This window comes from Chenopodium album, chromosome 9, assembly GCF_948465745.1.
Source record: "Chenopodium album chromosome 9, dcCheAlbu1.1, whole genome shotgun sequence".
In the NCBI taxonomy this organism is placed as follows: domain Eukaryota; kingdom Viridiplantae; phylum Streptophyta; class Magnoliopsida; order Caryophyllales; family Amaranthaceae; genus Chenopodium; species Chenopodium album.
In genome coordinates this window covers 60,134,265-60,149,730 of record NC_137842.1, presented here as the reverse complement: position 1 = coordinate 60,149,730, position 15,466 = coordinate 60,134,265, and the positions used below count along the sequence as shown (strand labels likewise).

Below are 15,466 nucleotides of genomic sequence, written 5' to 3'. Positions count from 1 at the left end.
ATTTTTATCTTCAAAAAACTATCTAAAATTCGATTATTTTGCACCCTATTTGTCGCTTATGTGGTACAACACTTGGAGAAAAAATAAAATTCCAAGTGTCGCTATCTTGTGGCCTAGCTACGAGTCCAGCTTTATATATTACTAGTTTTGTGCCCGGCGATGCCCGGGTAGTTTATGGACTTTTAAGATAAAATTATACTACGTATTATAATTCAATTTGATTGAAAATAGAATTCTAAATTATAACTCTTTTTGCTACAAAGTCAATCTATATTTATCCAACGTGGATACTTGGCGAAAAATTAAAATGCTAAATGATGTTGTCTTGTGGCCTAATTATAAATTTATTATTTGGTATTTTATCAAAAATATAACTCTAAACTAATAATCTTTTTCTAAAATTCTATCCTAATTCTTACCTAATTATTTTTTTATCTTATGAAATCTATCCAAGATGGCGCGACACTTGACGTTTTTTTTTTTTATCACATGAAGTCTATTTAAATTTATCCAAGGTGGCGCGACACTTAGCGAAAAGTTAGAACGCCAAGTGTCGCTATTTCGTGACCTGGCTAAAAGTTTAGCTTTATATATTAGTTACTAGTTTTGTGCCCCGTGCGATGCCCGGGTTGTTTATTGAATTTTAACATAATTTTATAATATATATATCAAATTTTAAATATATCATTGACACAAAATTAGTAGGAATTAATGTACTTTTGTGACGATTTGCTATCTAGTAGGCATATTATGACTAATAATAGTGTTGGTGGAAATGTTCGATTTAATATATTAAAAAAAATAAAAATTAGCAAAAAAATACATTAAATAAAATAAATGCTCAAAACCCGTTGGGTTGACCCAAACCCAAAACTTTGGGCAAGGGTTGAACATTTCTTGACTCGTAGCCTAAAGTGATCCAACCAAGATGACTCATGACCTGACCCTAATTGACAGGTCTACACGGTGATAAAATTCTATTAGATTGTGAAGTATATTATTTTAACTGATAAGACGATTAGTTTGTATTATAAATGTATGTTTTACACTTTAAACTATTTCCTTCGCTCCAAAAAATATTATGATATAAAAAATAAATTTATATGATAATTTTTGAAAATAATAATATAATTATTTTTGTAATTAAAATTATAATTCAATTTGTATTTTATTGAAAATAAAACTCTAAAATAATAATTTTATCTTAAAATTTTATCCAAATAGAATTCTAAACTAACTTTTTTATTTATCTTAATAATGTCTTTTTAAATATATACAATGTGGCACGACACTTGGCGAAAAGTTGGAATGCCAAGTGTCGCTGTCTCGTGACCTGACTAAAAGTTTAGCTCTATATATTAGTTATATGATATGATTGGTATGATATAATAGTTGTTGACTACTTCTAGATTTATATATTAGTGATATGATATAATAATCGAGATAGCAAAATGTTGGGTGAATGTCTAAATTAAGTAACGTAGTCAATTGACGAGATAAAGTATAATTTTGCCACTGTTAGGTGAATCTTTTATAATCTGGGAAATTCAATTTCTGAAACTGGTATATTAATTTCTTACCCTTTATATACATAAAAAATAATTAAAAAAATAGTTACAAATAACATAAACAATGAAGAGTTCGTTTGGCATCATGTTTTTGTTTTTTAATCATATGAAAAATGCCATACAATGAATAAAAAAAAATTAGTCAAATTTATTAAACTCATGATAATTTTGAAAACTAACAACAGAAAAGTGAAAACTTTTGTTTTCAAAAAAAAAAAAAAAAAAGAAAAAATACAAAAAACAAAAAACAGTACCAAACAAGCCCTAAGTTACATGGTTTTTCTTTTTTACACATGTAGATCAATACTCCTACTATTGCTGCAATAGAGACGAGTGTTACAAATAATATTATTAAAGCCACCATTGTCGTCTTTGAAATCTTCTTCTTGCAGTGGTTTGACATACACAAATCTGGATTGCCTTCCAATCTATGAGACGAGGGCATGTAGGATTAGGGTAAGATAGAATGCTACATGAACTATGATTGTGGGAACAATTATAAACTACTATCAATACATTATTTTTTTCTTTTATAATATAAACTATAAATGATGTGCATAAGATATAAACTTAACCTCGATTTTATTGAGCCATCCTCTTCCTTCTTTCTTAATGCTACCGGAATTGAACCAGCGAGCATATTATATCGCAAATCTCTGTTGTAGGAGGATTTAACATGGTCAAATGCATGCATATCTCAGGTTTGAGGAAGTATGTTATGTTCCACAAGTTAAAAAACTTACATGGTATGCAGAGACGGTAACTTAGCCAAAAAATCAGGTATAACTCCTGTTAAGTTATTATATGAAAGGTCCCTTAAACAACAATAAGCATAAGGTCAAGAACACATATCAATCTCGTACATTGATAATACTAAGAAAAAGCAAGCAGTAAAGTTAACAAAAAGCTACTCCCTCCGTTCCACAATGATGTTCTTGTTTTGACTTTTTGACTTTTTTAAGAAAAAGAGAATCTTCTAAATTTCTCTTAATCTATAAGAATAAATATAGTCATGTGGGATCTAGTTTGATTCATCTTAGTGAGTAGATTATTAATATCTAACTTTTATAATTTTTGCTAGTGTGAGATTAAAGACATTTGCGGTCAAAGTTGGGTCAAAATTTGCATCGATTTACGAAACAGGAACATCATTATGAAACGGAGGGAGTATATTATACATTGAGAAAAAAAAAAAAAAAAAAAAACAATTTGTAGTATAAATGTGATTATATTATTTTGCATACCTTAGACTTATATAGTTATATATATATGTTTGATTTATATATACCATATACTTCCTCTTTATAAATTTGCAACAAACCCTTGTAGCACGTAATTTTAGATGGATAAATTAATCAAAATAATTCTAACACATGATATGTAACCCTTTCTTAATCACGGTGTTAAAATTATTGAGAAAATCATTCATCTACTGTCACTAATCACCTCCTAAAACTGCATGCTTAAAGATTGTGTTGTTAGTAAAACAAAATAGAGGAAGTACGCACTCCCTCAGTCCCTCTGTCTCATAATATATGACACAGTCAAACATTACATGCACACATGTCAATGTACTAGTTTGACTTTATTTTTATATAATTAAATATTAATGAAATTATTGTAAAAATTATATTATGAGGCTTTATATTGAAACCTATCTAACAACATATATTATAATAAAATATATTTTTATTATGTTAGTAAAAAATTATGTTCAAATGTAATGCATGAATAATAATGGAAAATAGGTCTAATGTCTCAAGTATATATTATGGGACGGAGGGAGCATATATTACGGTGGAATTTCATAGATCTATAACATAACTCGCTTGTTGGGTAACCTACATAATAATTAAAACATATTCATAGATACAAATTCAACTTACAAGTAGGTTAAAGCGGTAAGAGCAGACAATGAACGGGGTATTTCCCCGACCAATCCATTGGAAGACAAATTCCTGGCATACAATTCATTTTAAATATTAAGTACGAAGTATATACTAACATAATTATGTTAAAGAATGGAAAAACCTGAAAAGGTATATGTTTAGGCTCACAAAGAAGTTATTATGGGGAATTGTGATAATTGCTGCTGTATTTTAAACCATCCAAAGGAACATCAGGTAAACAAGGATCCCCTTGCCAACTCGCCGGTACTGTGTAGTTTGTCTTGATATTCATTATGGCATCGACTAATAATAACAAAAGCGTATTATTTTTTTTTCCTTTTTGGAAAATTTGTTTGAAAGGGACATATATTCACTATTTTGTTTTGAAGGACATTATATGTTTAAAGTGGTCTAAAAAAACCTTATAAGTTTATTTTGTTGTTTGAGGAAATCTTGAGTTTGGAATCTGGCAATAATTGACTTTTTTCTCCAACGTTAACCTCTCAAGTTACTTAAAAAAAAGACCCCCTTTTTTTTCCAAGATTTCCCTTTAATTCCTCCTCTATTCTAATCCCTATAAGACACAAATCAAAATATGGGAATTGAGGGAAATCATGGAAAAAAAGTTAAGCGGAGTTATTTTTTAAGCTCACATAAGAGGTCAACATCAGAAAAAGTCAATTATTGTTGGATTCCGACCTTAAGTTCTCTCAAACAACAAAATGAACTCCCTTTTAGACCACTATAAACATATATGTCCCTTTTAGACAATTTTTTTTTTCTTTTTCTAAAATAACCTCATTCAATAAATAAACACAATGTATTTAATTTTTCTGTAAACCTCAGCTTACCATCATTTTGGTCTGTTGCTGATGCTGAGAAGTTCAATACTTCATATATCTCAAAAGCATTGAGAATGGGAGGGAGTTTTGACGTATTTGTCTTCACAATGGAAAACTCAAGAGAAGCTCCATTAATCAACTTTATGACAGGAGAAACAATAGTTAACGGTTGCAAATATTGGAGGCTAATTATTCCTGACTGATATTTTCCGGGTATCGAAATAGTAAATTCTCTTGATTCATTGTTTCCTAGCTCCTGAATTTCAGCAAAGTGCCAGTAGACATATAATAATCCAGTACTGGCGGATCCCTCATTCCAATTGTAATTCAAGGGGATAGTATTTGGCACAGGAATGGCAGTCGTCTTTAAAACTGAAGGTGGTAATTCATAGGGATCAGTGGACATAAAATCCATTGTTTGGTCACTTTTTATATAGCTCCAAGCTTGAATGTTATCTGAAATTCCCCCCCATAGTCTATCATATGGATCATCTTCTGTGCTGAACATTAACACACAAGTGTATAAGATTCCTAATAACGTAACGTTGTGTTAGCTAATGATCACAACAGAGAAACAATAGTAGGACCTAGTAATACAAATACAAGAACACATTAGTATAATACAAAGTAGAGGGTGAGGGATAGCTCAAGTGGTTAGAACTTCCCTCTCGATTTCAGGAGATCCTGGGATCGATTCTCACCTCTGCCCTTAGCTTGTGGCTCTTTAAACACCCAATATATATATATATATATATATATATATATATATATATATATATATATATATATAATACAAGGTACCATAATAAACATAGTCATGTGAGATTTTGTTTGTTTGTTTGTTTTTTTTTTTTTTTTTTGTTTTTGTTTTGTTTTTGTTTTTTTTTTATTTTTTTAATTTCTAAATGATCAAAATGGGTGCTCTAAATATTAGACTTTAGTACTACTCTGTATTACTCTCTCTATTTCTTAATATTTGTATCACTTTGACTGGTGTGTATATTTGCCGAGACATAACTTTGACTATTAATATATATATATATATATATTTTTTACTATTAGTATCTTTATAAATATATTAATAAAATTGTATAAAAATAAATCATGAAAATAAGACATTGTAACAATCCAATTACTCCATAACATTTATTTAATAAAAAAAAGGCAAACATAGTAGTGAATGTGATTAAGTGAAATTAATAATAATGATGCAAGACAGATGGAGTATAATTTACTACTCCATTTGTTCCTAAATAATTGATATGTTTAACTTTTTTACGCTATTCATAAACTAAATTTGACTATCGTTGTTTAGGAACATTGAAAAAAATTAGTCATGATATATATTTTATATACTTGTAAATATTAGTATTAACTTTTTAAATTTTTTTATTTATATTACTAATATTTAATCATTTATATATTTCTGGTCAAACTAGCTAGTGGCATTGACAAGTGTCTTAAGTTTGACTATGCATATTATTCAGAAACAAATTAAAGGGAGTAACAATTAACTAAACATATTAATAATTAATCATGTGAATTGACAAAAATAATGCATAGTTTATTTCATGTGGTGTGTGCATAAATTTATAATATACTGTTTGGTTAAAAAAAAAAAAAAGGTTTGTAAATTCATGTTAAAGGGATAGATTTTTAATTTTTTTTTTCAAGTTGTACCTGGTATAATTCAATATAACTAGAAATGAAGGAAGAAAACATAGATACCTTACATAGCTAGTCGATGAATTGATGCCAACATCCTTGCGCTGACGTTTTAATAGCGCACTACCAACACTGGAATTATAAATTGAGTCGTTCAAAGGCTTCAACTCTAATGTAGAAATAAAAGGTATGGTTGGTCCAGTTTTTACCAAACATACATATATCAAATCTTCGGAGGGGGCGTAAATAAGATCAAGTATATTCTCGTCATTTACACTTGATAAATGGAGTGTTGCCCATAAATTAACTCCAATATAAATGTCAAATGTTGGTATGGTATTTAGGTTATCATAATTTCCATAGTAGAACATAGCTCTGATTAAGTAGTATCGATTTTTGCCTTGTAAAGGTCTCAAGGTGTAACAATTTCTTTTTCCATCTGGGAAACTTCTAAGTGTGTTGAAAACTGTCCATGACCCTCCAGCTACTTCGGCGTTTCTTCCAGTGTTGATGAATTCGGAATCCGACTTGAATACAATCCTCTCTCACTGTCGTATCGTGAATCTTTAGTCATTCCACAATCAATGCTGATGAATCCTTCAATTCAAATTTTATTGCAAAAATAAAACAGCTGCACATTCAATAATGATGAACAATTACAATCTAATACAACTACATATGGAGTACTAATATGTAATCAAATGGATCTCTTTCAACATTTATCCAAAACGAAACTGGTTTTACTTTTTGTTTAGTACAATCAAATCTTTTCTTTAACTAAATGAGTCTTAAATGACTCTCATCCCTCTCTTTTTTTTCTTGGGAAAAAATTTGTATAATTAATCCAACTTTGAGCCATTTACTTTACTTAATCTCAACTATCAACTATTTATGAATGTTTTGAACTTTAAAGTTATTGAATTTTATCAGGTTCAAATGACAGGGGAAAATCCAAGTCCATCAGCCTGATGTACGAAATTAGTAAATCAGCACCTATTTTCGTCTTTTCCAAATATATATAAGGGGTAAATGTGTCCATTCCTGCTGAAGTTTTGTTAACGGAAATTTGATGGGTTTTAGTTGACTAACGACGACAATTCTTGACTAACGGCTACATGATTCAGCACGTTAGTCGTCCGTCAGATCACTTTACCTTCTCAAAACTGTAAACCCTAACTCATCTTACCAGCGAACTCAGCTAGTGACCTCTTACACAAATCAATTGTTGAGTCTACATTGTCCAAGTTGGTCTGCAAACTAATTATCCAAACTCGAATGTATGTAAGCTTGTTCATGTCTATGGTGTGCTTTCAATTTCTTTACTGTATGGTATGAATTGAGCTTACTATTGATATTTCTCATTAGCCGCGACTTGTAATGAATGTAATCCTGTTCATATCATGTTATGCTGTGTAATTGCTTACTCTTCCCGAATGTGTTGCTGAATGTGTCTATGTTTATCAATTTATGTTAGTGTATGGTACGAAATGAGACTACAATTGTTATTTTAGACTAGTTAAATGCTCTGGTTTAAACTGTTGATTGAGTAGCAGTGTAGTAAAATGGTGAAGCAGTATATTTGATTCGAATGTTGTAAATGTTGATATTGCTTCCTGCATCTGGTATTGTGTTTATAATATACAATTCAGGTGAATTGTTTGCCATTTTGACTATGTAATTGTTGATTACTGTAACTTCATCCAAATTTTTTGGTTTCATTGATTTTAGTGTATAGGAGTTGATTGTTGATGGAAGGACTCAAATGTTCTGCAGCAGTGTTCAAGGTATAGGTTTTCTTACATTGAAATGCTCTTAATATAAACTCCCTTTCATCTAAGCTCCCGTTGCAAGCTTACCGCATAAGATTATATCAAATGAATTGTTAGGATGATAAATTGAGTGTTGGCGGCCATGTCAAATCGAAAGGTGAAGTGCTGAAGGAGTATTTTAATGCTCGCTCAAAGGTAATTCGAAATTTTAAAATAATTACATGTGAATCTGGCAAACATTGTTCTGCTCTTATGCGGTCGGTTGTTGTTGTTGTTCTTGTATTTCAGCCTCCAAATCTGAATTTTCGGGTGGAGAGTTTTGGTAGAATTTGTCAAACATTTGACTCCCGTCGTAGACGCTGGGTTAACGAAATTGGTTTTGGTGGGCTGCTGTATTTGTCCGGTGATATGCACATTCCAAGGCAGCTGGGGTATTGGCTTATGACCCGAATTGATCCGTATAATAAGATGGTAATTTCCCCTGATGGAAGGTGTTTAAGACTATCTAGAAATCAGGTGCATTGGATTCTTGGCATTCCGAATGGATCAAAGGTTGTTCCAAGTTATAAAACATTAAATAAGGCGCAGCGAGAAAAGGGTAAACATATAATTTCAAAGTATGGACAAACCCGCAAGACCCTTTCTAGTAATGGCGATTCTAGAGTTGGCTCATTAGTTGGAATTCCTGTGTATCCTGAGTTAATGGACAAGTTGGAGTGTCATTGGGAAGAGCACGAGGAGGATGAATTCAAGACCCTCTTCCTATTACTTGCTCTACAAATGTTTCTGTGTCCAACCTTGTCCCCTAGGCTGGCTTCTGATCTTGTGCCAGCTCTTACGTGTGCTATGGATGCTGTGGATTACGATTGGTGCACTTTGGTTCTCACGAAGTTGCTTGCTAGTGTCCGTTCTTTTGGTCAGAGGTTTTACTCAAAAGGGCACGCTGGTGGTTGCGGAGGCTGCACCCTATTTGCTTTGGTATATGATATTTCATAGTGTTATCTGTCATTCCTTTATGTTTAATAGGTTGGCAAATAATATTCTCTGTTTGTAACAGATTTTCTATTTAGACCGACTAGATCGAGAGGCTGTGGATTGGGGTGTATTCCCCAGGTTGAAGGTTTGGAACATCAAACAGATTGTGCTTGCAAGTAAGGAAGACAGGTCATCCATGGGGGGTGATTACGGCAAGATAGGGGTAATTCATTTTTTCCTCCAGTTATTCATATCATTTGTTGATTCAATGTAATGTAATGACACAGTCATACCCTAACTGCAATTGCTGACTTTTATAGACTCTGGACGTTGCTTATGGAGAGATTCATCCAAGGCAGGCAAGAGATACCGATAGACCTACAAAGGTACTGAACCCCTTCAATAATGCCTTGGGTTTTTGCCATTTGCCTATTGTGAATTAAACACCATAATAATTATTTGAGTTGCATTTTTATGGAGGTTGAGGTGCATGATACTGTAGACTGTTTCCCACCAAGACCAAGGCGTGGCGCATCCTCTTCGAAGTCCACTCATAAGAAAGAAGCCAACACGTCCGGGGGTAAAACTGGTATCGGAACTAACAATGGTGAGCTGGGTCCAACATTGCAAACACTGAACCAAACACATACGAATGGGTATATAGCTTCAAGTGTTCACCTTTTTATAGAAGCCTTGCACAGGTACATGTCATTACAAAAGTTCAATATCAATTTCTAGCTTTGCACCATATTCGTTTCATAACTTAAGTATTCTGTGTTATTATATTTGCAAGGTCCATTTCTACAGATGCCCTGTTCCTTTTTAGAAGTATGACCTCGTTTGCAATGACTATTTGCAGTAGGCTGGGTGGATCTCCCTTACTGGTAACCGTGTGACTTGTTGACTCCACCTTTTTTGTCTCAAAACAGTATTGATTTTATTACATATATCATAAAAGTTTTTTTAACCATGCAGGGTGAGGTTGTGTCGTTTGGGGGTGGAAGTTGCGATTGGCGAAGTTTGTTGTTGCCTTCATTGGGGAATTTTGTCCTTAATCGATATTGTCGTCTACTAGTGGTGGTATCTGAGGTTAGTGTTGGTTAATGTTGTGCATAAACTAAGAGCGGTCGACCTCTAATGCGTGTGTCTTAGTACTCATGTGCGTATTTTATTTTTCCAGGTTTATGCTTCAGAGAGTTGTACGGCAGTCACTTCTACCCCAGTCCTTTTCCGAATATGTATTGCCCTGAAAGCTAATTCGCCGTCGGAAATGATCCTTATTCAAGGTGATTCCGTAACCCCAACAATCAGTGCTGAGAAAAGACGGGTAAGATGTCTCCGTAGCCCCGTTCACCACCCTCCCCTTTGCAATTACAACACCACCAACACCTCTCCCCCCCCCCCCCCCCCCACCCACAATATACAATTTTATAATTTGGTAATGGGAATTGTTATCCCGCAGCTTACGACCTCGGAACAAGTTCAGGACGACATTTTCCAATACTGCCTCAAAGGTCTGTGTGATTGCAAACTTTCGAGGAACATGGTGTTGGTGGACACGAAGTGTCATTGAGGTTTCTTGATCATTACGGATATTACTTGTCGGCCCAGGCCCATACAATAAGGCCAGCCCACCTGTCATATGTTGTTTGTAACACAATTATTTGTTTAGTCAGGTAAAATTTCATTACATTCATTCATACCTAAAAACTAGATCAAAATCGAAGTGAGCTATACATAACTTGTTTGATAAATAACAGGCCCAAATGTAGTATTACTTTGATATCTTAGCCCAAATGCATAACATTCATAATTCTCAATGTCCCAAGTACATCATTAGTATTTCATTTAGTGCACACTTATCGGTTACCGCAAATTTTAAGCTGCACCCTGGTGCACCTAAAGATTAAATTTTAACCCGCCTATTCTATACAACAGTTACTTAAAAACTCTGGACAATTGCAAAATTTGAACATTGGTAAAAAAAAAGCCTTATTACTTAAATGTGCTTAAAAAAGCCTTTGCACATCACAAATTTTGAACATTTAAGTAAAAACATACTGTAGGGAATAATTTCAAGCCTTTAAAATCCCACTAGCTTGAACCCCACTGTGATCATACACTAAAGTACGGTGGCGTCCAAAAGGGAAGAAGATAGAGCAAAAGAGTCGCCAACAAGTTTTTAAGGAACTTGTAAACCGTTCATAGGGTGAAAGTTACACCCTTTAACGATCCAAGAGATCGTCAACTCCATAAGGTCATGAACCAAATAAGGGTTCGGGGATGATGGTACAAATCCAACCTAAAAGAGATTGAACCTGCCCTAATAATAGGCCTCTACTTTATTCTGCTCGTATTCATGTGCGCTTTCTGACTAACATACAATCAATAGGATTAACTCTAAACCTGTTTAATCTATGTTGGTTGAATTTAATGCACAAATAAACTATTATTGGCGATCACTTGAATTATAATCACAATTAACCTAACAAGATTATTAATTATCTTATTAAGCGTGATTACAAGTACCAAATTCCCTTTAACATGCAATAAAGGTGACCAAGCAATAAAGAATAAATATCATATCAAGAAACATAATAAATAATCAATATCATGAATAATAATTATAATAATAATAATAATAATATCATCATAAATTAAATAATTATAAATTATAACAATTATAATCATGTTAAAGCATAGCAAGATCCTAGGCATGATACTAACAAGATTAATAACAAACCCTAGCATGTCACTAAACAATAAAAATCAAATCTTTAACCCTAACATGATACTAACATGAATAAATATTAGGAAGAATATAGGAAGCATCGTACTTTTAATCATACTTGATATTAAAGTTACCCTAGACATGATACTAGGAATCAAAATAACAATCTAAGCATGATTTTCTACATCATAATATCAATTAAACCATTAAAGTACTTACTTGGATGCCTCGTACCTCTTTCTAATAACAAAATACACACGTTAGTAACTTCAAGGAAAATAATAAACAAAGCAATTTAATTAAATAATTGAAAGAGAGATTTGGGACCAAACCCTCAGAAATTAAAACCTTTCACGTTTAGGGCGAAGGCAACTTCGAATATGGCTAAGTGTTTCTAGATCTTGTGAATGCGGAATTTTGTATTAAAAAGCAAGAAAGAAAGAATGCCAAAAGATTAAGAATTGAGAATTGATGAAAGAAAGATGATGAATAAAGAGAATTGGAGAATGTTGATGATTATTGATTGTAGATAATTGATAATCGGTGATTGGAGATAATTGGTGATTGTTGATTGTAGATGAATGAAAACGGAGTTTTTGATACGATATTTATAAAGAAAATCGGCCAAAAAAGATAATTTATCAAAACAGAGTCTGAAGATCACAGAAACAACTTGGCGCCAGCCCTGGCTCATTGGCGCCAGGACCAGTGGCTAGCGCCAGGCGCCAATGGCTGGCGTCTGGCGCCAATCCTGGTTCCAGGCGCCAAGGCCTGGGGTTGGACGCCAAACCGGCTTTTAACACGTTTTCGAAACTATGATAATTTTACCGTACTGGAAGATAAAATAATATAATTTCAGTCGAAAATGCTATTTGATCTAATTAAAACTCTAAAGAATCCTAATTGAATTAAGAATGATAAGACCTTCTAGAATGTTCTAGAAGACCAAAACCATTCCTAATTACATTAGGAATGATAAATCATATTAGGCCCTCCCCTAGATCATTGGGCCGTACTTAAAACTCAAACCGGGCCCAGTTTAGTAAATTGGCCATAAATTCCTCAATATTCATCGGAATTGGGCTTATAATATATCGTTGGAAAGGTCTTTGCAAGCCCCATCCAACTACACCACTATTGGACCCTTATCATGGACCAACCAAACTGGATTGGCTGTTTTCTTAAAATAAAGTTTTCAAAAATAGAGAGAAGAGAAAGGAAAAGAAATAAAACTTTCCGCAACACTAGACCTTTCCACACTTTCGTTTCATTCGATCATGATTCGACGTGAAAGGTACTCATCACTGGGTTTGGTTTTGGGGAGACACAAATGGGTGTCTACAGAAGCCCCCACTTTGATTGAGTTTGGAGAAACGCAAGTTTCGAAAACGAAAGTCAAAGTAACGATAGGGACGGAGAATGATTCAGAACGTTCTGCAATCCTAAATCACTCTTGTAAGGCCGATACCTGCAAAACTAGCATTAGTTAAACAGATAAAAGAGCTAAGAAACGCGTATCTTGCACCGTCGAGCACACGTCTCTGAAAGTAACCAAATATTGCCGTATGTTGCTTTTTTTTATGACCTCCTGCAAGCTAGAGAATGCCATCCCGCCTGAAAACCGCTACGCCTTGTAACTGCTTCCAAATTAGAAGATTGCTTCACCTGAAACTATCCTCCCCGCAATGATAATATTCCACGTCCAAGGGAATACCATCGAAGATTGCTTCTCTTGAAACAATCCTCAGTTGTTTGTGACAACTCTCCACAATCTAGGGAACGCCACCTTGCTGTTTCGATGTTCACTCGTCTCTGAACAAAGAGCTTCTTTTGCCCGCTGTGATAGTCTTCGAAAAGATCACTGCTTTTTAATCCTTAATGATGCTATGCCAGTACGTCGGCGCTTTGCTGCTTGTGAACCAGTATGTCGGTGCTTTTGCTGTGATGACAATCCTCTTTTCTTTGGGAATAGTTGCCAACACAACTCTTGTATGATGTATGACAATCCGATTTAGGGAAAGTTTTCAATGCCTCGTAACAATCCATCCTTGGAAATGTTGCCACGATGAAGCGACAATCCGTATCTCAGAAAATTTGCCAAAATCCAATTTTTGGAAAAGTTGCCAATGCTTCGTAACAATCTTTCATAAGAACTTTGCTACGATCGACAATCCACATCTTGGAATATAACTCTTGAAAGCAATCCACCTTGGAAATTTTCCAACGCTATGCGACAACCCTTTTAGGAAAATATTGCCACAATTGACAATCCGCGTCTTAGAACATTTGCAAAAAAAAAGTCGACCGACAATCCACTTCGGGAAAATTTGCCACTTACTGAAATAAATGACAATCCACGTTGAGGAACTTTTGCCGATATTTATGATGAATAGAAACCTACAACAATCCTTTGGGAAATTTTGCTATAGGGAACTGGGTGTATGACAATCCAATCTCGGAAAACTTGCCAGCGATCTATGAATGTATGACAATCCGAACTTGGAAAAACTTGCCAAACAAAGAAGGAGCACGACAATCCACGCTTGGAAACTTTGCCAGAGATGACAATCCAATCTTGGAAAAATTGTCGTTGAAGAAGATGCACGACAATCCATTTTTGGAAATATTGTCAGTTGGGGATGACAATCCAATTTTTGGAAAACTTTGTCGTTTAATAAGAATGCGCGACAATCCATATTTGGAAATATTGTCGTTTAAGTGCTTGCTTTTGAACCGATTGTAATGAGCCAGTGTTTTAGGCGCTTAAGCTAAGTGAGACGATTTTTCGTCAGGTCGATCACTTATTGCAATTGTAATCAAACCGACTACTTAATCATGTCAAATTGCTTATAGGGGCTAACTGGCGTACCAAGGAACCCGAAATTGCTGCATTAAGTCGAAATCACCTTTTTGAGAGGCTTCGAGCTCTGTCGTTGCTGAGATATCTCTGGCGCCAAGAATTGGAGTAGGGTCTTCCCTATTCTGCTGCACCTATATTTATTTTTTACTATAGAACTTTGCCAATCTTTTTAATTATCTTAGGGTTGACCTAATGTTTAATGTTGCTTGACTCATCGACTTGACACGACTCAAGGTATAAACTTGACTCGCTGATTGACTGACTCGAGGTTGACTCGACTCGAAGTGTAATGACACATGTGTTAAACTCAAATCAAAATGATATGACACGACATGACTCAATGTGTACATGACTCGTGTGTGCATTGTAATGTGATCGTGCGACTCGAAAAAAGCAAAGAAGCAAAAATTTTCCGTCAATTGTGGAGGGTACCGACTTTCTCCCGAAAAAGAAAGACGTGAAAAAGAAAAATCAAAAGTTTGAAGATGCATGTTGAATGAGCTTAGTCAAATGTTGTTTGATACTATTTCTCAAGGTTCAAGGATTTATTTCATCCTAGGCTATCTCAACTGTTGACTCCATGATGAAAGTATTTGGGTAACTTAGGCACGGAGGCTAAGCACTTCATACTTCGTGATGCAATGACAATTATGAGTGATTTTGACGAAGCATGCTTCCGCATTAAGATTTCATGACAAAGGGTTCCTAAGGGAAATATATTGGTCATGTATGTGTGATGTGTGTGATAGTGACACTAAAGCTAGGCCGCAAGAGCTAAGTGTGTGGAAAAATATTATTATTAGAAGAGTCAAATAATGGTGACTCTTAGGCTAGGTAAGCTAATGATGTAGGGATCAAGCCCCCAAGTCTAGCTCTAAATGAAAAGGGATGAGCATTGGAGATCCCTTGATATGATCATGGTGTAAGTGTATGAATGTGAATATGAATGCATGTTTATTACGGCCGCACCTCGATGTGAGGTTGCCTACGTATCCGTAAGGAATCAGGCCGAACGTAGCTCTAGTCGAACCTCGCACAAGTGTGTATACCTCAAAAAGGTCTTTTTAAGGGTTGTAACGTGGTTAGGCTAAAGGTTTAAAGAAGAAGGGGATAAAGGCTCAAGACCCTAGATAAGCCCCCAAGGTGTGCAACCTCGCTTTCGAATCT

The 15,466-nt window shown here is 34.3% G+C and overlaps 1 protein-coding gene across 2 annotated transcripts; it reads left to right on the top strand.

The window, feature by feature from the left end:
- The first annotated feature begins 7,124 nt into the window (after positions 1–7,124).
- LOC145558635 (uncharacterized) lies at positions 7,125–10,493 on the top strand. Of its 2 annotated transcripts, none has more exons than XM_081619939.1 (11): positions 7,125–7,241; positions 7,693–7,748; positions 7,851–7,928; positions 8,022–8,711; positions 8,791–8,931; positions 9,029–9,094; positions 9,189–9,409; positions 9,568–9,592; positions 9,684–9,797; positions 9,889–10,035; positions 10,171–10,493. In XM_081619939.1, exons 2-11 carry the CDS (start codon positions 7,713–7,715, stop codon positions 10,279–10,281), a joined length of 1,629 nt encoding a protein of 542 aa, XP_081476065.1. In that variant the 5' UTR covers positions 7,125–7,241; positions 7,693–7,712; the 3' UTR covers positions 10,282–10,493. The 2 variants fall into 2 exon arrangements, with proteins under 2 accessions (XP_081476065.1, XP_081476063.1); XM_081619937.1 differs by having other exon boundaries at positions 9,502–9,592.
- Positions 10,494–15,466: the final 4,973 nt, after the last annotated feature.